The 22,949-nt window shown below is 39.5% G+C and overlaps 2 protein-coding genes and 1 pseudogene across 4 annotated transcripts; 2 read left to right on the top strand and 1 right to left on the bottom strand.

Moving 5' to 3' along the window:
• Nucleotides 1-698: 698 nt before the first annotated feature.
• On the top strand, nt 699-21,894 carry ZNF485 (zinc finger protein 485). Of its 2 annotated transcripts, none has more exons than XM_079137607.1 (4): nt 699-877; nt 2,084-2,210; nt 4,802-4,897; nt 19,086-21,894. In XM_079137607.1, the coding sequence occupies exons 1-4, from the start codon at nt 845-847 to the stop codon at nt 19,751-19,753; spliced, it is 924 nt and encodes a 307-aa protein (XP_078993733.1). In that variant the 5' UTR covers nt 699-844; the 3' UTR covers nt 19,754-21,894. The 2 variants fall into 2 exon arrangements, with proteins under 2 accessions (XP_078993733.1, XP_078993734.1); XM_079137608.1 differs by lacking the exon at nt 19,086-21,894 and adding an exon at nt 14,968-15,185 and having other exon boundaries at nt 719-877.
• On the top strand, nt 2,451-4,138 carry LOC306660264 (E3 ubiquitin-protein ligase RNFT1-like; annotated as a pseudogene). The gene is made up of 2 exons: nt 2,451-2,489; nt 2,542-4,138. The product of its transcript is annotated as an E3 ubiquitin-protein ligase RNFT1-like (transcript).
• LOC306659233 (ribosomal RNA-processing protein 8-like) lies at nt 12,813-14,902 on the bottom strand. The gene is given in 3 exon segments (XM_079136649.1): nt 12,813-14,024; nt 14,026-14,108; nt 14,112-14,902. Coding segments are annotated over 3 exon segments (1,365 nt in total). The 5' UTR covers nt 14,826-14,902; the 3' UTR covers nt 12,813-13,456.
• Nucleotides 21,895-22,949: the final 1,055 nt, after the last annotated feature.

The raw sequence follows: 22,949 nt of genomic DNA, 5'->3' as shown, positions 1-22,949 counted from the left end.
TCCTGAATAAACAGCTGAAATGATTCATGAAGTCTGCATCCGTCCTGTCTTTTTATGCTAACAATCCTAATCCAACACCCATATCAATTAGTTTTAAATCTCCAGCTGGGACCTTTATCTATTTTTTATAGTTTAACTTTCTTTGTGGCCTGAGGACCAAACCCAGAGCCTTACCCATGCTAGGTAAATGCTTCACCCACTGAGCTACATTCCCAGTCCTCCTTTATTTTTCAAAGCTCCAGGGGTTGATGCCAATCTGCAGTTTGGGATGGGGAACCTAAGACTTCTGACTTAGACTACATTTCCCAGAGGCCTCTACGGCCATTTCCGCTCCCCCTATTCCCGCCCTGCGTGCCTGGGGCTGACCGCCGCCCCTCTCACCGAACTGCACCGCGCGGGTGGTGGTAGCTCACCTTCCAGTTCCGCGGCCAGACCGTCCAGAGGAGCCCGGGTCCTGAGAACTCCAGGCGTTGGTGGGTAAGCCCTTCCTTTTCTCGGGGCAGGTAGAGGAGACAGGCTGGTTGGGAAGGGGCGGCGGGTGTGGGCAGGGCCCTACGGCAGGAGTTGTGCAGCGTGAGGCTTGAGTCCGCCTGGAGATTGAGTTTCTGGCCAGACCTCCCACGTATACTGGCAAAAGTGCTTGGCTTGAAGCTCTGTCGTGTTTTTTCTTACTTAACCTCACTCACTTGTTCACCTGTTTTTGTAGGGCGGGTTGTGGACTGGTCTTGTCCCATGCTTCCTTTCTTCTGTAGGACTTGGAATGACTTTTTTATACTTTCTTCTTTCCCAGATTAGCTAACGGAGGATTCTCTGTCATTACCTGGAAGACTAGTTCAGGGGACACATGGCCCCAAGACTTCCAAGACCCCAGATCCAGGCAAGTTGCACTTTCCTTTTCCTAGGAGATCTCAGTGCTTTTCACCGCGAGGTGAGGTTTATGCCCATTGACCTGAAAGTCCGCTGCTCTGTGTATGGACCAAGCTACCTGAGGCAGTCCAATCTCTCTTTCTCATCCCTTCATTTTCTTCTCCACCGTTACATAGTCACCAAATAGATTTTCGCTGCCCTTGACTTCTACCGTGCTGGAAATGGAAAAGAATTTTACACACTTATCGAAGATGGAAAGTAGACACATTTAGCACCGAGGCTAAAGTATTGGTGAATGATACATGAAGGGGAAGGCCTCTCTTGACTTTCCTATACGAAGTCATGGGTTTAATTCTCAGCCCCGCAAAACAACAGCAAAACTCCAAAACAAAATATTTATAGTAGTACTCAGTACAATTGTGAAAATTCAGACTTATGATATATGTCTTAGAACTTGGCACTGTATCTAGTGTATTTTGAGTTGCTGTTATGGAAAATAACTTTTTCTTCCTTTTTAAAAAATTCTTCAGAGTCAGACCATACTCCCTAAAAATTTTGGAGAGAAAGCCAGTATCACTTTCCATATCTTTTACTTTCTATTCATTTGTTGATTGAACAAATCTTGAACACTTCTGTGTGTTGGGCAGTGTTTTAGGCTAGGGAGCCAGCAGTGACTTAGGAAGTCTTCACCCTCCTGGAGCTCACATTGGACAGGATACTGACAGTAAATACAAGCCTCTCCTGTTAGGTAATAAGAAATTACAGGATAAAAAATGAAGCAGGGCTCTGGGTAGAATAGTAAGAATGTGATGGAGAAAAGAGAAGAGGCAATAAAAACAAGCATCAGTGAAGGGTCGAATGAGTAAAGACCAGGCCCCAAAAGCATGACTGCTATGTTGGAAGATCCCATGGTGGGTGGTATAGCCACCCCACCCAGTTTTCTAGCTTCCTGATTGCTGGGAACATAATCCGAACTACCAGAAGCTGGCCTTGAACCTTTTGCTTTCCTTTTCTAGTGAAGTCATCTTGATTTAGGCCTCAGGGGTGTGGATGTAAAAAGTGGTTCCTAGATGAGCAGAACTAGTTTTTTTCTTTTTCTCTTTTTTTTTTTTTTTTGGTGGTGCTGGGGATTGAACCCAGGGCCTTATGCATGCTAGGCAAGCACTCTACCAAATGAGCTATATCCCCAGCCCCAGAACTAGTTTTTGTTTTGCAGGAATCATTGACATTTGAGGATATCATTGTGGCCTTTACTCAGCTGGAGTGGAGACACCTGGATGCTGTTCAGCAGGCCTTGTACAGGGATGTGATGATGGAGAACTATGAGAATATGGTGTCTGTGGGTAAGGATAGCTTTCTTCTTAACTCAGAATTGGTTTATTGGACAACTTTGTTTTCATAGGGTACATAGTTTGGGATATTAAAAAATCTTAAATGACTTAAACAGAATAAAACAAAACAAAATATAGGCTTAGATCTTGGAGTCTGTCTTCCTTCCACTCCTCAGGAAGGTCAGAGTCATAGAATTTAAGGTGGATAATGTTGTTCAGGCTAGGTCAGTTCTCTGGTTCTCTGACTTTTCCATGTTAAAATTTATCTGCCGGCGCGGGCGCCGCCGCCGAGCTGGGCCGAGTTGCTGGTGGTGGGGTCTGAGCGTGATGGCTCTGACTGGAGGGCTGGGGGCGGCGGGGGCTGCTGTTCCTGCTGTCGCTGCCGAGGCCTCCGTCCGCTCCCGGTCTTGAGAGGAGACAGAGCCTTGAAGCAAAGAAATCTGGATTAGAGAAAAAGTATCTAAGGGCCATGTAAACCAACCGTAACCAGCTACACAGTCCTCCAGGAACTGCAAGTGGTGAGGATGTCTCAGCCTTCCAGTGTACCCATACAAGACTGACAGGAGAAGGTTCTTGTCTTCATTCTGGAGATGTTCATATCCAGATTAACCCCATACCTAAAGAATATGCTGAAAATCCAAGCTCCAGAAATATAAGGTCAAGTGTCCATAGCTGTACCCATGGGTGTGCACATAGTCGTTTCCGGAGTCACTCCCACAGTGAAGCAAGGCAGCCTGAGGATACTACCACAGAGTCTGGGGAACATGGAAGTAGCTCCTTCTCAGAATTCCGCTATCTTTTCAAGTGGCTGCAGAAAAGTCTTCCATATATTTTGATTCTGGGTGTCAAACTTGTTATGCAGCATATAACAGGCATTTCTCTTGGAATTGGGCTGCTAACAACTTTTATGTGTGCAAACAAAAGCATTGTAAATCAGGTTTTTCTAAGAGAAAGATCCTCAAAGATTCAATGTGCTTGGTTATTGGTATTCTTAGCAGGATCATCTGTTCTTTTGTATTATACCTTTCATTCTCAGTCACTTTATTACAGCTTAATTTTCTTAAATCCTACACTGGATCACTTGAGCTTCTGGAAAGTACTTTGGATTGTTGGAATTACAGACTTCGTTCTGAAATTCCTCTTCATGGGTTTAAAATGCCTTGTTTTATTGGTGCCTCCTTTCATCATGCCTTTTAAATCAAAGGGTTACTGGTATATGCTTTTAGAAGAACTGTGTCAGTATTACCGAACTTTTGTTCCCATACCAATTTGGTTTCGTTACCTTATAAGCTATGGGGAATTCGGTAATGCAACTAGATGGAGTCTTGGGATATTGCTGGCTTTACTCTACCTCATACTAAAACTTCTGGACTTCTTTGGACATCTGAAAACTTTCAGGCAGGTTTTGCAAATATTTTTTACACGACCAAGTTACGGCGTGGCTGCCAGCAAGAGACAGTGTTCAGATGTGGATGATATTTGTTCAATATGTCAAGCTGAATTTCAGAAGCCAATTCTTCTTATCTGTCAGCATATATTTTGTGAAGAGTGCATTACCTTATGGTTCTACTGAGAGAAAACATGTCCACTTTGCCGAACTGTGATTTCAGACCGTGTAAACAAATGGAATGATGGAGCCACTTCATCACACCTTCAAATATATTAAGTTGTACAAGCTATTAAGGCCACAAACACTAATTTCCTTTGGTTACAGGTGACTATGGATAAAGGCATTTGAATGGATTTTCAGGGCTGGAAGAAAAATGTTTCCAAGTGGGTTTAATTTACATGTGTAGTCCAGTTTACAAGATCAAATGAAAAAACCTGTGTTTTAAAAAGTATATAATATTCAACCTAAGGAATATACAACATTTGTTCTATCCTAATTATTTGGCAGATAATTGCAGTGTTAAATTGTAAATGTGTTCTCTTGTTGATGTTACCAACTAGTAGTTTTAAAGGAGTGCAGGTGGGCTGGGGATATAGCCCAGTGGTAGAGTGCTGGTCCAACACACGTAAGGTCCTGGATTCATTCCCTACCCCAAAAAGAAAAAAAAAAAAAAAAAATTCAGGTATTCTTTCATGACATTAAAGGATATTTTTCACAATATTTTAAGATACATATTATATGAAATAATTTTCTTCAGCATTGACTTTTATAATTCCCATTCTAAAAATGCTTACATTTTTCATAAAATTTGTATTTTTCAATTCAATTTCTAAATGCTGTATTTTCCCTATTAAAAGTTACATTTTCTAGGTGAAGATTAATTTACTGAGGATGATATATTTTAATATTGTATTATTCTCTATGGTATGATGAGTAATCAGCAAGAATAAATTATTTGAATTCATAAAAAAACAAAACAAAACTTATCTGCCTCCAAATATAGGAGTTTCTTATCTACAAGGAGGATCCAGTTTTCTAATTGACTTTCTTTCCTACAGTTGTGTTACTATATGATTTGGGTATGCTTAAAACTATCTTCTAGGCCTCCCTGACCCATTGTGTTTTCTATAGACCTTCCAGTTGACATTGAGATCTGGGATGATTCCTTGGGCTCATAACCATGGTCATTTTCTTTTTCTTTCTCTACAAATAGGTCTTCTCTCTTCCAAACCCAAACTAATTACTCAATTGGAGCAAGGAGTGGAGCCTTGGATGGAGGTGCAAGCGGTTCTCTCAGGTATTCATGCAGGTGAGTAAGGCAGAAACCATTTCCAGTAGCAGTTTATACGGAACAGCAAGGAGTGGGTATTTGGGCAGAAAGTTCATTTCCGAGTGCCCATTGTTGTACACAAGGACCAGGCCACTTAGTACTAGTTTCCTTTTTTTGAGGGTTCTCTTTTGTTTGTTTTGTTTTTGAGTTTTTGTTTGTTTGTGGTGCTGAAGATTGATGCCAGGCCTTGCACTTGCTAGTTGTTTTCTCTTTTAATGTCATCCTTATGTCAAGCAACTTGCCATTTCCCTTCCCATTCTTCTGTGGAGAGCTGTTCTTTCATGAGGGCCTCAGTCCCATTACTTCTGCCCTGAAATTCTCAATTTCTTTTTTTTTTTTTTTTCTCAGTGTGCTGGGGATTGAACCCAGGACTTTGTGCTTGCGAGGCAGGCACTCTACCATCTGAGCTAGCTATAAACCAGCCCCAGATTCTCAATTTCTTTAGTTTTCTTTTTTGGTTGTTTTGGTGCTGCGGGGCTGAACCCTGGGCTTTGTACATAGTAAGCATTTGTTCCACCACAGAGCTAAAGCCCAGCTAACCTGTTTCAGGCATCTTATTGTATCTATAATATTATATCTATTGTTTCTTTCTACCTTCTGTCCATTCTCGATCCATTACAAAATTTCTCATGGTTAGCTTGTTAAATGACTATATACCACTTTCTAGTGGCAGTGAGAGATTCCAAATATAAGAATAGTTTCCTTATTCTCAGGTAATTGCTGGTTTTGGCAAGCAAACTTTTGGGGAAGTATTTTCATTTTTTTCCTCTGTATACTTTGCATATATTTCTGTATACCACTTTCTCTTTGTCTTAGTTCATTTCTCAATCTTTAAACATTAATGTGTTTCTCACCTAAAATATTTATCCTGCCAGTATTCCTTCCTCTAAATCTCAAATTATTCTTTATTTTTTTAGGGGGAGGTGCACCAGGGATGTACTCAGGGACACTTAATTACTGAGCCACATACCTTGCCCTTTTTTTTGTGTGTGTGTCTTTTTTTAAAACCATTTTTATTGGTGAATTATCATTACACATGATAATGTGTTCTCCGCCTTTTCAGTTTTGACCATTCTAGTGGGTATACAGATCTTAATTTGTGTTTAAAAGGCGTAGAATTCTATACCTAAATGAACCCATTGAAGATACTAATTTTTTTGTTTTCTTTTTTTTTTTTTTACATTTTTAAATTTTTATTCTGTATTTGATTTCCATTTTTTTAAAAAATTTTTATTGTAAACAAATGGGATACATGTTGTTTCTGTTTGTACATGGAGTAACAGCATACCATTTGCAAATTCATACATTTACATAGGGTAATGATGTTTGATTCATTCTGTTATTTTTTTCCTTCCCCCCCAGCCCTCCCACCTCTCTTTTCCCTCTTTACAGTTCCTCCTTAATTCTTGGTCCCCTCCCACCCCCCATTACGTGTCATCATCCACTTATCAGTGAGATTATTCACCTTTTGGATTTCTTAGATTTGTTTATCTCACTTAACATGATATTCCCCAATTTCATCCATTTGCCTGCAAATGCCATAATTTTATTATTCTTTATAGCTGAGTAATATTCCATTGTGTGTATATATATGTATACATATATATACATATATCACATATACATATATCACAATTTCTTTATCCATTCATCAATTGAAGGGCATCTAGGTTGGTTCCACAGTCTGGCTATTGTGAATTGAGCAGCTATGAACATTGGTGTGGCTGTATCTCTGTAGTATGCTGATTTTAAGTCCTTTGGGTATAGGCGGAGGAGTGGGATAGCTGGGTCAAATGGTAGGTTCATTCCAAGTTTTCTAAGGAATCTCCACACTGCTTTCCAGAGTGGCTGCACTAATTTGCAGCCCCACCAGCAATGTATGAGTGTACCTTTTTCCCCACATCCTCTCCAACACCTATTGTTGCTTGTATTCTTGATAATCGCCATTCTAATTGGGGTGAGATGGAATCTTAGTGTAGTTTTGGTTTGCATGTCTCTTATTTTTTTTTTTTTTTTGCAGTACTGGGGATCGAACTCAGGGCCTTGTGCTTGCGAGGCGAGCACTCTACCAGCTGAGCTATCTCCCCAGCTGCATTTCTCTTATTACTAAAGATGGTGAACATTTCTTAATATGTTTGTTGATTGCTTGTAGATCTTCTTCTGTGAAGTGTCTGTTCATATCCTTAGCTCATTTGTTGATTGGATTATTTGTATTCTTGGTGTAGAGTTTTTTGAGTTCTTTATAGATTCTGGAAATGAGTGCTGTATCTGAAGTATGAGTGGCAAAGAGATTCTCCCACTCTGTAGGCTCTTTCTTCGCATTGCTGATAGTTTCCTTTGCTGAGAGAAAGCTTTTTAGTTTGAATCTATCCCAGTGGTTGATTCTTGCTTTTATTTCTTGTGCTATGGGAGTCCTGTTAAGGAAGTCTGATCCTAGACCAACAAGGTGAAGATTTGGACCTACTTTTTCTTCTATAAGATGCAGGGTCTCTGGTCTGATTCCAAGGTCCTTGATCCATTGTGAGTTGAGTTTTGTGCAGGGTGAGAGATAGGGGTTTAGTTCCATTTTGTTGCATATGGATTTCCAGTTTTCCCAGCACCATTTGTTGAAGAGGCTATCTTTTCTCCATTGCATATTTTTGGCACCTTTGTCTAGTATGAGAAAATTGTATTTATTTGGGTTTGTGTCCGTGTCCTCTATTCTGTACCATTGATCTACCTGTCTATTTTGGTGCCAACACCATGCTGTTTTTGTTACTATTGCTTTGTAGTGTAGTTGAAGTTCTGGTATTGTGATACCCTCTGTTTCATTTTTCCTACTAAGGATTGCTTTAGCTATCTGGGTTTCTTATTCTTCCAGATGAATTTCATGATTGCTTGCTGTATTTCTGTGAGGTCCGTCATTGGGATTTTAGTTGGAATTGCATTGAATCTGTATAGCACTTTTGGTAGTATGGCCATTCTGACAATATTAATTCTGCCTATCCAAGAACATGGGAGATCTTTCCATCTTCTAAGGTCTTCCTTAATTTCTTTCTTCAATGTTTTGTAGTTTTCATTGTAGAGATCTTTTACCTCTTTGCTTAGATGGATGCCCAAGTATTTTATTTTTTTTGAGGCTATTGCAAATGGAGTTGTTTTCCTCATTTCCCTTTCAGCTGTTTCGTTGCTTGCATATAAAAATGCTTTAGATTTATGTGTGTTGATTTTATAGCCTGCTATTTTGCTGAATTCATTGATAAGGTCTAGAAGTTTTCTGGAGGAGGTTTTTGGATCCTCTAAATATAGAATCATGTCATCCGCAAATAGTGACAGCTTAAGTTCCTCTTTTCCTATTCGTATCCCTTTAATTTCTTTAGTCTGCCTAATTGCTCTGGCTAGAGTTTCGAGGACAATGTTGTATAGAAGTGGGGAAAGAGGACATCCCTGTCTTGTTCCCATTTTTAAAGGGAATGGTTTCAGTTTTTCTCCATTTTGAATGATGTTGGCCATGGGCTTAGCATAAATAGCCTTTACAACGTTGAGGTATGTTCCTACTATCCCTGTTTTTTCTAGTGTTTTGAGCATGAAGGGGTGTTGTATATTGTCAAACGCTTTTTCTGCGTCAATTGAAATAACATATGATTCTTATCCTTAAGTGTATTGACATGATGGATTACGTTTATTGATTTACAAATGTTGAACCATCCTTGCATTCCAGGAATGAACTCCACTTGATCGTGGTGCACAATTTTCTTAATATGTTTTTGGATACGGTTTGTCGATATTTTGTTAAGGATCTTTGCATCTATATTCATCAGGGATACTGGTCTAAAATTTTCTTTCCTTGATGTGTCTTTTCCTGGTTTGGGTATGAGGATGATATTAGCTTCATAGAATGAGTTTGGTAGGGTACCCTCCTTTTCTATTTTCTGGAATACTCTGAGAAGTATTGGAATGAGTTCTTCTTTGAAGAACTCGGCTGAGAATCTGTCTGGTCCTGGGCTTTTCTTGGATGGTAGATTTTTAATGGCTTCTTCTATTTCATTGCTTGATACTGATCTGTTTAAATCGTGTACGTCCTCCTGGTTCAGTTTGGGAGGAGCATAAGTCTCTAGAAATTTGTCAATGTCTTCGATAGTTTCTATTTTGTTGGAATACAGATTTTGAAAGTAGCTTCTCTTTGTGTTCTGTATCTCAGTGGTGTCTGTCGTGATACTTCCTTTTGCATCATGTATTTTAGTAATTTGAGTCTTCTCTCTCCTTCTCTTTGTTAGTGTGGCTAAGGGTTTATCTATTCTGTTTACTTTCTCAAAGAACCAACTTTTTGTTTTGTCAATTTTTTGAACAGTTTCTTTTGTTTCAATTTCATTGGTTTCAGCTCTGATTTTAATTATTTCCTGTCTTCTACTACAAAAGTAGCTGTTCTTCTTTTTCTAGGGCTTTGAGCTGTAATGTTAGGTCATTTAGTTGTTGACTTTTCATTCTTTTCTGGAATGCACTCCATGCAATGAATTTTCCTCTTAGTACCGCTTTCATAGTGTCCCAGAGATTTTGATATGTTGTATCATCGTTCTCATTGACCTCTAAGAATTTTTTAATCTCCTCCATGATGTTTTTTGTTATCCATGTTTCATTCAATAGCATATTATTTAGTCTCCAAGTGTTGGAGTAATTTCCCTTTTTTATTTTGTCACTGATTTCTACTCTCAGTCCATTATGATCTGATAGATCACAAGGCAGTATCTCTATTTTTTTTGTTTCATAAGGGGTGCTTTGTGGCATAACACATGGTCTGTTTTCGAGAAGGTTCCATGTGCTGCTGAGAAGAAAGTGTGTCCACATTGATGGATGGAATATTCTATATATGTCTATTAAGTCTAGGTTATTGATTGTGTTATTGAGTTCTATGGTTTCTTTGGTTGGATTTTGTTTGGAAGATCTATCTAGTGGTGACAGCGGTGCGTTAACGTCGCCCAGAATTATTGTGTTGTGGTCTATGTGATTCTTGAAATTGAGAAGGATTTGTTTGATGTACAGGGATGCACCATTGTTTGGGGCATAAATATTTACCATCGTAAGGTCTTCCGATTTATGGTTCCCTTAAGCAGTATGAAATGTCCTTCTTTATCCCTTCTGACTAACTTTGGCTTGAAGTTCACTTTATCTGATAATAAGGATGGAAACCCCCGCTTTTTTACTGAGTCCATGTGCGTGGTAGGTTTTTTTCCCATCCTTTCACCTTTAGTCTGTGGATGTCTTTTTCTATGAGATGAGTCTCTTGCAGGCAGCATATTGTTGGGTCTTTCTTTTTAATCCATTCTGCCAGTCTATGTCTTTTGATTGATGAGTTTAGGCCATTAACGTTCAGGGTTATTATTGAGAAATGATTTGTATTCCCAGTCATTTGGCTTGTTTTTGGTTTTTAAGTTGGCTTGGTTTCTCCTTTGAGTGGTTTTTCTCTAAGGTAGTTCCTCCCTTTGCTGATCTCTATTGTTGTTTTTCATTTCCTCCTCATGGAATATTTTGTTGAGAACATTCTGTAGTGCAGAATTTCTATTTGTAAATTCTTTTAACTTTTGTTTACCATGGAAGGATTTTATTTCATCTTCAAATCTGAAGGTTAGTTTTGCTGGGTATAGGATTCTTGGTTGGCAACCATGTTCTTTCAGAGCTTGAAATATGTTGTTTCAGGCCCTTCTAGCTTTTAGAGTCTGGGTTGAGAAGTCTGCTGCTATCCATATTGGTTTCCCCCTATATGTAATCTGATGCTTTTCTATCTTTATTTTGAATGTTAGGCATTTTCATTATAATGTGCCCTGGTGAGGATCTGTTGTGATTCTGTGCATTTGGTGTTCTGTAAGCCTCTTGTATTTGATTTCCCATTTCATTCTTCAGGTTTGGGAAATTTTCTGATATTATTTCATTGAATAGGTTGTTCATTCCTTTGGTTTGTATCTCTGTGCCTTCCTCAATCCCAATAATTCTTAAATTTGGTCTTTTCATAATGTCCCATAGTTAGTGGAGATTCTGTTCATGATTTCTTACCATCTTCTCTGTTTGGGTGACTTTATTTTCAAGATTAAATATTTTGTCTTCATTGTCTGAGGTTCTGTCTTCCAAGTGGTCTAGTCTGTTGGTGATGCTTTCCATTGAGTTTTTTTATTTGGTTTATTGTCTCCTTCATTTCAAGGATTTCCGTTTGTTTTTTTTTTTGAGAATCTCTATCTCTTTGTTGAAATGATCTTTTGCTTCCTACAGGTGCTCTTTCAGCTTATTGGTATTATCATTCATTGCCTGCATTTGCTCTGTTATCTCATCCTTTGCTTCGCGAATCATCTTAATCATGTATAATCTGAAGTCCTTTTCTGGCATTTCTTCTAACATACTGTCATTGGATTCTATTACTATAGAATCTAGATTTGTTTGGATCATTTTCTTCCCTTGTTTTTTCATGTCGTTCATGTATCTTCTTCTCTAGCAGTGCAGTTGCAGATTTCCCCCTATAGGCTTATAGTGGCCCTATAGGTTTCCAAAACCCTTTCTTTAAGGGGAGATCAATATTAGCAGTGCCCAAATCAGACACTATGCAACCCTAGACCAATAGCCCCTATGGGGACAATAACAAAATTGTCATAATAAACAAAATGAGTTCAAATATTATCTTCGTTATAACAAACAGGTTTGCAATAATGTCTGCAGTTTCTAATGGAGGACAAAAAGGATGCAGAGGGATGTAGAATGTGGCTGTTAATGGGATAAGAAAGGAATATACAGAAGTTCTAGAAAATAGAAAGGGTGAGAGTGTAATCAAAAGCAATTGGATGTTAGCATGCAAAAAAGGGAGAAAGAGACTCTGAGGGAACAGGTAAACAAAAGGAAAAGAGAGCAAGAAAAGTAAAGAAATAAAAACAAATTTTTTTTAAAAGGAGAAAAAAGAAAATCTACTGTATAACAGTCATATACTAATGAAACCTCCCAGTGTTCAGTAGCCTGATGCATGAAAGGTATCTGACAATGAGCTTCAAGCGTCCAGCAGGCATTGCAGGATGGGATTTGCCCCACCCAAAGATCGGAGCTATGGCTTCCAGGATTATCCAAGATGGCCGCTCTGGCTTCTAAATGTGTTGGCAAATGGGGTGCTGCAGCTCAGGGTTGGACGTGGTCAGCTGGAGGTCCTGGAGTTGGGATGCAGTTGTTCCGACAGGGGTCCTGGAGGTCTGGTGTGTTTGGTGTAGTTGTGGGAATCTGGAGGCCAGGTGCAATCAGACGGTCTGGGGTCCTGGTGATAGGGCGCAGTCAGTTGGTCTGGGGGTCCTGGCGGCACGGAGCTGTCAGTCGATGTGAGGGCCCCAGAGGCAGGGAGGGAGTGATCAGTCAGGCTGAGGGATCCTGGAGACGGGGCTCAATCAGTCCAGCCAGGGGTCCTACGGGGCCTGGCTGTTGTCTCCATACCTTGCCCTTTTTATTTTTTATTTAGAGTCAGGGTCTTGCTAAGTTGCTTAGGACCTTGTTAAGTTGCTAAGGGTGGCTTTGAACTTGAGGTTCTCTTGCCTCAGCCTCCCTAGGTGCTGGGATTATAGGTATGAACCACTGTGCCTGGCCCTCAAATTATTCTTTTGCCTATATTATTTTCAGGGGAACTTTTATAACTGTACTTAATGGGGAAAAAAAACAGTAACAAATAGTATTTATAGGAGATGGAGTGTTTTGAATGCTTTTTTTTTTTTGGCTGAGTTTAATTTCCTCTCCCCCCAGATTCTTGTGTAGATTCTTTATACATTGACAGTAATAACTCAGTATTCCTTATTCTGTCTTTCTGATTTAATTTTGGTTGTTATTTGAAGTGGAATGTTTATAATTTAGATGTAATGAAAGCTAGCTATTTCCTCTGATATTTCTTTTTCTTTTTTTTTTTTTTTTCAATAGACAAAGTTAGTTTATTGAGCACCACCTATGTTTCCAGTTCTGGCTATAGACCTCCTCAGTTAACCCAGACAACTGTGCTATAAGACAGAAATTTTACCATTTTCCAAGAAAGAAATGTGATATTGAGAGATTAAATGACTTCCAGCTCTAAATGGTAGGCCAAGATTGTAATTGCCGTGATATAAGAGCTGCCTGTCTGCAGTCTTGAAGGTCTGGGTAGACTGAAGTTGTACAACCAGAAGGTAAGCAGGGACTGGTCAGTACAGATCAGGAGAGAGCACAGTGGAGAGATCAGGACAAAAAGCCCATGTGCCTTCTGAGAGATGGAAAGAAGAACCAAATCCAGAGATCCTACAATTCCAAACCAACTAGTTTTCATGATGCCTAAAGATCTTTGTTTTTCAGATATCTTCCTTTTCTCACAGCAAACTCCTTATTCCTTAGCTTGTCCAAGGGATGTTATGCTTCTTGTAACTGAGAAGATTTCACTAGAGTAGAGTTGGGCCACAGGTTTTATCACAGTTTGTTCTTGGGACAGAGGGAAGGCAATAGTAGGTCTTGGCTCACAACCTAGTTGGATACAGTCTTGAGAATTCTGAACCTGCCTCCTGTTTTAGGGATGTCCAGAGGTCACCTGCGCTTGTACAGGCATGGTTGAAGTTTCAGGCCTGAGAGTTGAGCCTTGGGCCCTACACGAGGGGGCCCAGTCTTTTCAAAATCAAACAAGAAGAAGTGGCTGTTCGTCAGGTCCTTGGAGATGACCTTGAAGCCCAGTTTGGTCACAGCCCCCAGAAAAGCCCGAACATCCTCAAAGCGGCTGCTGACCTCAGCCACTTTCAGAACACCACCTGGCTTCAGCACTCGATTTGCTTCCTCCAGGAAGTCCCTGATGTTGGTTCCCATCAGAGAAAGGCAAATTACAGCCACATCCACAGATTCATCCTCCAGAGGTACCTGGGCCATGTCACACACAGTGACCCTGGTGTCCAGAGAGGCCAAGTCAAAGCAGTGCACAGGGTTGCGGACACTTGAAGCCAGACGGCAATCCCCGCAGCCAAAGTCAGCCACTACCAGGGATGCAGGCCGCTGGCGAAGATCCCTGGCAATGCGGTCTACTGGCTGCAGTGGCCACTTCGTCACTTGGCTCTGGAAGCCACGATGATAGAGAAGAAAAGCCTCAGGGTCTTCCTGAAAGATGCTGTGCAGCACTGCTGGGCTCTGAGTATAGCTGTTCATTGAGGTAGCGAAATCGGGCCCCATCCAGCCGTTGGGCCATGCGGGCTCATAGGGCTTCTGCCCGAGTCTCTTGGCTGTTTGGCCTAGGGGCAGGAGCCACCTCTGTCTCCTCTGTAGAGGCTTTAGCAGGAAGCTCATCTGGTGCTGGAGGTGGACGAAATTTGTTTTTGTGTCTTCGCTTGTTCTGCCGATTCCGCCACTGCTTATGGCTCAAAGTATGCGGTTGTTTAGGGGAAGTAGAACCAGGGCTCAGTTTGGGTACGTTATCTGTAGCACTACTCTTCCAGGTTTTGTGATCTGTTTGGTCAACACTATCCAGGTGTTGGGTTAGGTTTGAAGGAGACTGTTTTTGGCATTTCCTCTTTCTCTTCTCTTTTTCAGCAGAATCACTGTCAAAAGTTTGTTTGCAGCACTTCTTCCTTTCTACTTCCTTGTCCTCAGAGTCACTGCAAGGTGGGCCCTGTTTTTGACATTTTTTCTTCCTTTTTCCCCCTACTTTAGTAGAGGAACTGGCAAATAAGGTCTTTGGGTGTTTCTTCTTCCTTTCTACCACCACCTCCTCCTCTTCATAGTCACTGCCAGGTAGGCTATCAGGGGGTTGCTGGGAAAGAGATGCTGCTTCCAGGGTCCGTAATGTGGCCAAAAGCTGGCGGCGCTTGGAGCCCTTGATTTGTGAGGTTGCAGCTGGCCGAGGCTGTGGCGTTACCTGCCAAAGGCCCGCGGCTACTGGGGCCGCCTCGGTCCATTCAGGCTCCTCGAACATGGGGGTTTCAAGGGCAGGGTCACACAGCCCACCCTCCTCTCCATGTGCAGAGCGCGTCTCCGGAGTCAAAAAGTCCAAACCCGCCGCGCGCAGCCGGAAACCCTGATATTTCTTTTTTCTTTTTCTTTTTTGTACTTTTTAGTTGTAGATGGATGCAATATGTTTATTTTTATGTGGTGCTGAGGATCAAACCCAGTGCCCCACACGTGCCAGGCAAGTGCTCTACCTCTGAGCTATAGCCCCAGCCCCTATTTCTTTTTTTAATATTTTTTATAGTACATATTATCTTTATTTATTTGATACCTCTGATATTTCTTTTATCCATTCAGAGGACTAATAAATGTTTATGCAAAGACTGAACTGTTTGGCGGTTTGTGATATTTTTTCTTTTTCACAGATTCCCCTCTATTTGTTTGATTTTAGAAATGCTTATGGTATAACATTCAGATGGTTTAAATGCTGTGCAGTATCCTTCACATACCTTTCTAATCACACAGTTTCCCTCTCCAGAGGCATCCTGTATAAACTTCATGTGGAAATTTCTAGATACGATGTATGCTCTGTGTGAATATGTGTTTGTTTTTTTGGTACAAGTGATTGAAACCAGGGGTGCTTAAGCAGTGTGCCCACCACATCCCCAGCCTTTTTTTTTTTATATTTTGTTAGAGACAGGGTCTTGCTGAGTTGCTTAGGGCCTCACTAAGTTGCTAAGGATGTGCTTGAACTTGTAATCCTCCTGCCTCAGCTTCCTGAGTTGTTGGGGTTATAGGCCTCGCCCAGCTCATTTTCTTTGTAATACTGTGTGGTGTTCCATCTTATGGATGTACCATAATATATGTACAGTGATCACTTGGTATCAGCAAGGCATTGGGCACAGGACAACCTGCCCCATCCACACACAGATACCAAAATCCTTTGAAGCTCAAGTCCCATACATAAAATAATATGATATTTGCATATAAACTGTGCACATCCTTCTATATAATTTAAATCTTTTCTATATTTTTTATAATACACAATATAATGTTATGTAAACAGTTTTTATACTATATTGTTTTAGGGAATAATAATAAGGAAAAAAGTTTATATGTGTTCAGTACAGATGCAAATATTATTTTCTATTCATAATTGGTTGAATTTACAGATGTGTAACCTATGGTTGAATTTACAGATGTGTAACCTATGTAATCCATTTTCTTTTTTTTTTTTGGTGTTTTAAAAAATATCTACTTGGGGTTATAATTGAAAACACGAGTATCATTCAGTTGATGTGTATTTACTGAGCACCTACTTACTATGTGCAAGGTAGCAGATTGGGAATTCAATCCGAATCAAAAACCAAAATTGGAAACTTGTTACCAGTACTACCTAAGAGAATTAAAGGAAAATGTTGAATGTGGAAATACAGGATCTACTCAAGGGCAAAGATTTATTTGAGATAATGAGTGAATAACAATAGTAATAATAGTGCTAGCTAATCTATTGTTTACAATATGCCAAGCAGTGTACTAAGGCACGTCCTTGTATCATTCAATTGTAATCCATTTTCTAGTAGACTTTTTATTTTTTTAAATTTTGGTACTGGGAATTGAAACCATGGGTCTCAACTGAGCCACATCCCCAACCCTTTTTATATTTTATTTTGAGGTAGTGTCTCACCAAGTGCTGAGTCTGGCTCAGCTCATGATTCTCCTGCCTTAGCCTCCTGAGCTGCTGGGATTGCAGGTGTGAGCCACCATGCCTGGCCATATTGTAAATCTTTAAAAAAGGTTTACTTAATATTTTCTTTTACTTTGTATTGTCAACAAGAATGGTAATGATGGTTATGCTGGTCTTTTTGCATCTTTAGTGGATTGTGTCTAGGGTTTTTTAGTTGAGTTGGCTGTTAGGTTTGGATACATATATGGTATGTAAAGGACATTTAACTCACAACTTTTATTAAAAAATTTTAGTTTTATTTTTTAATCTTTATTTAATTTTTTTGGTACTGGGGATTGAACCCAGGGTTGCTTATCCCATCCCTTTTTATTTTTTATTTTGAGACAAGGTCTCACTAAATTGCTTAGAGCCTTACTAAGTTGCTTAGGCTGGCCCTAAACTTGACATCCTCCTGCTTGGGTCTCCCAGATTCCTGCAATTATAGGTGTGTGCCCTATCCTCCCAAGAAATTTTTATATTTTTAAATCAAGCATGATTGCTGATTTTTATTAAGTGCTTTTTCAGCATTTACAGAAATGATGTGTTTTTTCCTTTTTGATCTGTTAATATGGTAAATTTCATTCTCAGTGACTTTGCATTTTTATAGAACTCCACGTGGTCATGGTGTATTACATTATTCTAATATACCAGTGGGTAATTCTCCAGTTCCATCCATTTACTGGCAAATGCCAAAATTTCATTCTTTGTGGCTGAGAATATTCCATTGTGTATGCGTACCACATTTTCCTTATCCATTCATCTGTTGAAATTTGGTTCCATAGCTTAGTTATTGTGAATTGAGCTGTTATAAACATTGATGTGGCTGTATCACTGTATTATTCTGTCAAAATGCCCATTCTTGATTACATGTGTGGTATCATTTCTCTCTGTGGTTTGCACTTTCACTGTTAATGGATTTATGATGAATAGGAGTTTTTCCCAATTTAACATTCATTTCCCTTTTTTGTCATTGATTTTTGTGTCCTTCCTATATTTATTTTCATATTTATATTTATTTTTTATATTTATTTCCTTTCCCCGTGTTTATAAAGTATTATCCTTTGTTGATTTCTAGAAGCTTTATTGTTTGTCTTTTACATTTAGATATACCATTCTTTTAGAAAGGATTTTTTTGCATGGTATGAGGTAGAGTTCAAGTGTAGTATTTCTCCCAAAAAGTGTGCTAATGAAGTTTCCTTTTCCTCACCAATTTGTGTGGCTACCTTTGTCACAAAACAAATGTCCATATGTTGCCTTTCTCTTAATATAACTAATTTTTTTTTTTTTTTTTTCTGATACTAGGGATTGAACTCACTTGCACTGGGCCACATCTCCAGCCCTATTTTATATTTTATTTAGTGACAGGTTCTCACTGAGTTGCTAAGTGCCTTGCTTTTGCTGAGACTGGCTTTGAACTCTCCATCCTCCTGTGTCAGCCTCCTGAGCTGCTGGAAATACTGGCATGCCCCATCATGCCTGGCTCGTATAACTAATTTAACTTCACCTACTTTGCAGTCAGTACCTTGGATATTTCTCTCGTTTAATCATTACATGTTTTTTTTTTTTTTTTTTTTTTGTGCTGGGAATTGAACCCAGGGCCTTGTGTTTGTGAGGCAAGCACTCTACCAACTAAGCTGCATCCCCAGCCTAATCATTACATGTTAAATGTATATACAATCAAAGGTCATTGGAAGATCTGGGTTTTATGTTACCAAGCTTTACCTTTAATTTACATTTCCTTGAAAAATAAGTCTTAAGCTTTAGTATCTGATGTATATACTTTTTCTCCAGACTAATAAATGTAAATATATAAATACAAGTGAGGATACATTGTGGGCATAATATCTATAGATATAATATGTGCAGGTATAATATCTACTGATAACTACATTATTTTTGTAAGGAAAAAATGTTTTCATGCCAGGTGCAGTGGCACACACCTGTAATCCCAGTGACTTGTGAGACTGAGGCAGGAGATATAAGTTTGAGGCCAGCCTCAGCAATTTAGGGAGATGCTCTCTCAAAATAAAAAATAAAAAGAACTGGGATGTAGTTCAATGAATCCCCTCCGTTCAGTCCCCAGTATCCCCACTCCCTCCCCCAAATGCATTCAGTAAAAGAATTGGTCAATGATTGTTGTTTTCACAAGTTTGACTACATTTATTTTCTTAAAACATTCTTGTCAAAATCATTTTGCATAGTTTCTGTTGGGTCTTTTAACTATACTTTGTAAGCAACTAGAGGAAAACCACATAGTTCACCTTGTTAGAAATTTAGATTGTTATAATAAATTATTGGCCTGAGACCTGTTTTGGTTCAATTTTTTTTGTCCTCTGAGACAGTAAATTTGGCTTATTGTTGAATTCTCAGAGAAATGTAATTCTCAAGTTCTCAGAGCGTCCTACTGACAAGAGTTTAGTTATCACGGCTTGCTTTGTGATACTTTGTTTTCCTCCCAAATTTGTATTTATCCTCACATTCTTTTTTGTTTTTGTTTTGTTTTTAGCCATTTCCTGTGTTATTTTCTTAGGTGCTTATTGCATTCTTAAATTTTTCTTTCAGTTCAAGAGTACCGCTTTGAAACAAAGATGTCAGCCCTAAGGCAAAATCCTTCTGAAGGTTCTGTTCTGAGAGAGCAAGCAGAAACTCTCATGATGGAAAGAGGCCTGGATTGGGAGGGCAGAAACTCCAGGGAGAAGAAACCCTATAAATGCAAGGAATGTGGGAAAGTCTTCAAATATAACACTTCCTTTATTAGCCACCAGAGAAACCATACTAGTGAGAAACCATATAAGTGTAAAGAATGTGGGATAGCTTTTATGAGCAGTTCATCTCTTTTAAATCATAATCAAATTCATGTAGGCAGTCAACCTTATAGATGTCTTGAATGTGGGAAATTCTTCAAGAAGCAATCAACATTTATTAACCATCAGAAGAATGAATCTAAAGAAAAATCCCATAAATGCAATGAATGTGGAAAAGCTTTCAGAAAGAATTCTATCCTTTTAAGACATCAGGTAATTCACAGTGGCCAGAAACCCTACAAATGTAACATCTGTGGGAAAGCCTTTGCTCAGACTTCATACCTTACTCAGCATAAAAGAATACATACTGGAGAGAAACCTTTTAAATGTAATTCATGTGGGAAAGCTTTCAGGCATTACTCAACTGTGTTGGAACACCAAAAAATCCATACCAGTAAGAAACCATATAGGTGTAATGAATGTTGAAAAGCCTTTAGGACGAACTCAACTACTATTAGACATCAAAGAATGCATACAGGAGAGAAGCCCTATCATTATAGTAAATGTGGGAAACTCAGGTACAGCTTATCTTTTGCTCGCCATCAAAAGACTCAGTGGAAATAAACCCTATCAGTGTAATGACTGGGAAAGTTTTCATGAAGACCTCAACCCTTACTGGACATCAGAGAATTCATACTGGAGAAAACCCCTATCACTGTAAGAAATGTGGGAAGGTGTTTTGGCACAACGTAGGCTTTGTTGAGCATCAGAGACTCCATACTGGAGAAAAACCTAAATGTAATGAATGTGTGAAAGAAAGCCTTTCCCCAGAGTTCAGCCCTTAAACAACATAAGAAAATTCATAAGAAAGAGCCATCTAAAGTTAGTGTGGTAACTCACAGGAGTGGTTTATTCCTTCTGATCATTAGAGGAGACATTCAATAAATTATACATTTGACAAAAATATTCTGTACCTCTGGGAGAAGTCACTTGTGAGGATGTTCATTGTAGTGTGGTTTGTAGGAGTGAAGTATTTAAAGAATCTCAGTGTCTATCAACATGGGAAGTTACAAAAGAATACTATGTACCAATTGAAAAGAATGGGGTAGAACTCTGAATATAGTAATAGACAACCCCTGTGATACCTTTGTGAGAAATAGAAAATCCCATTGGTCCATTTTCAAAGTATAGTATTTAGCTTTAAATGTAAAATGTCTTGGGATATAAGAAAGGTAACTAGAAGGCTGAGCAGTATAAAAAATTACAAGTAGTTAACACCAGAGTAAAAATTCACAGTCCCCTGACAAACAGAAGAGGAGGACCCTCCCCCTGAACCTAGCCAACAGAGATAAACTCTGCATACCAAAAAGGCACTCAATCCAAGGGAACTTTCCTTTCACAAGAGAACAAAAGAAGTTGGGGACAACCAAGGTATATTTCTTTAAACTACCCAGTAGGAGACAGTAAAAATTCAGTAATGTTTGGGAAGATTGTGCACCCCACAGTGCTTAGCCAATGGGGGAGGAATCTAGGGATGAAACACTGGTTGTACCCAATCTTGGGGTCTCTGACCACCAGGCACCTGATTTTGCAACATGGTCATTAAAGTAAAGCTTCCCTTTTTGATGTGCCTTGTGTCTCTTAGTCCATTCTTTGGACTTAGACCGGTGAGCAGTTTTCTCATAAATTTGGTTAGCAAAGCAAGTTGTTGGGACTGGAGGTGTAGCTCAGTTGTAGACCAGTTCTTGCCTTGCAAGTGAGCCTTGAGTTTGATCCCCACTATATTATGGTATTTACATTTTAAAAATGAGACTTTTTTTTTTAACTACCTATACATATACATTATATATATTCAGAAAGACCTATCAAAAGCCAAGCTTCTTTTTTTTGAGCCAGAAGTGTTTTTTAAAAATTATTTTAGTTGTAGGTGGACTCAATACCTCTTTATTTTTATGTGGCGTGAAGATCAAACCGAGTACCTCATATGTGCTAGGCGAGCGCCCTACCACTGAACCACAGCCCCATCCCTGAGCCAGAAGTGTTTAATCACAGGTGAGACAGGAGGTTAGAGGGAGTATGTCCAGGCTAGCTCCTCAAAGCTGCGAGAGGATGTTGGGGGCCAAGCTACAGGTTAGGCCTGTGTGGTGGGGTTCTATGTTAAGGGCCTTCACTCTGCCATCCTCTCACCATGGAGAACCTCTTGAGCCAGCGATTCCCAACGAATCATCTAGTAATAAGTCTTGTCTCCTTCCCAAAGGCACCAGTGGGGTCAGCCAGGAGGCGAACCTTGCCTTTTGAGGGCGCGGCCCCACCCTCCAGTCACAAAGACATCATTCACACTCAGACATGCCACCATCTGCACCCCCCTTGTCCTTTAGCCCTCAACCTGCTTCACAAACCGAGGCAGGTGGGTCTTGATTGGGGCCATGGCAGCAGCGGTGCTGATCAAACTGCGGATGCCCCCCACACTCCCACCCTTCTCTTTCCAGTCTTGCTGCCGCAGACTCAGCAGCGACCGCGCTAGCGAGCAGGCTCGCCGTCCCAGCATGACTCAAAAGCCAAACTTTGATAGTAGTTACCTTTGAGAAGGATGTATTAGTGTGATGAAGTGAAATTTTATTTTACTTTGGTTTTAGTCTTTGAAACATTTAATCAAGCATATGTTCATTTATCTTCTATAATATGGTTTTTTCTTGGTACAGGGAATTGAACCCATGGGTGCTTATCCACTGAGCCACATTCCTATCCCTTTTTATGTTTATTTTGAGACGGGATCTTACTGAGTTGCTTAGGGCTGCACTGAATTGCTGAGACTGGCCTCAAACTTGCAGACTTCCATGCCTGAGGCTCAGGAGGTGCTGGGATTATAGGCATGTGCAACTATGCCTGGTTTAATACAAGGCTGGAGTTGACTGTTGGATTATCTCAAATGCCACAATTCAGTAGTCATAAGTGGTTGTTAAGCAATTCAAAAAGGCTAGTCTGAATCAAGATGAGATGAGTCTTAATTATGTGTATCAGATTTTGAAGACTATAAAAAAGGAAACTAAAGTCTTAACTTTTAAAATGTTAATTACATGTTGCAATGATATTTTGGATATGTTTAATTAAAAAAATATATGTAAATAAATAATTTTTTTTTCTAATACCAGGAATTGAACCTGGGACAGTTAGCCACTGAGTCGCATCCCCATCCCTTAATTTTTTTCTTTTCTTTCTTTATTCATTTATTTATTTTTAATTTTGTGACAGTCTTGTTAAGTTGCTGAGGCTAGTTTTGAATTTGTAATCCTCCTGCTTCATCTTCCTGAGCCCCTGGGATTAAGGTATATGCCACTATGCCTGACTAAATTAAATACATTAAAATTGATTTTTAAATGAGGCTACTACAACACTTCAAATTATGTATGTAACCACATATGTATATTATTTACATGTTTCTAATTTACATGTTTCTATTAGAGAACACTGATCCGAAGACAAATTTGGTAGTCGATACTATTGGCCAGAACCTCAGCTAGTTCTGATGAGTAGGAACACCTCATACGTGGCCTTTTTTTTTTTTTTGAGTGCCTGGATCTCACTATGTTGCTCATGTTGTACTTGAACTCTTGGACCCAAGTGATTCTTCTGCTTCAGCTTCCTGAATTTTGCTGATACTATAAGCATGGTCATCCATGCC

The sequence above is a fragment of the Sciurus vulgaris genome (genome assembly GCF_902686455.1).
Source record: "Sciurus vulgaris genome assembly, chromosome: 4".
NCBI lineage: Eukaryota > Metazoa > Chordata > Mammalia > Rodentia > Sciuridae > Sciurus > Sciurus vulgaris.
This window is presented reverse-complemented; position numbering and strand designations above follow the sequence as displayed.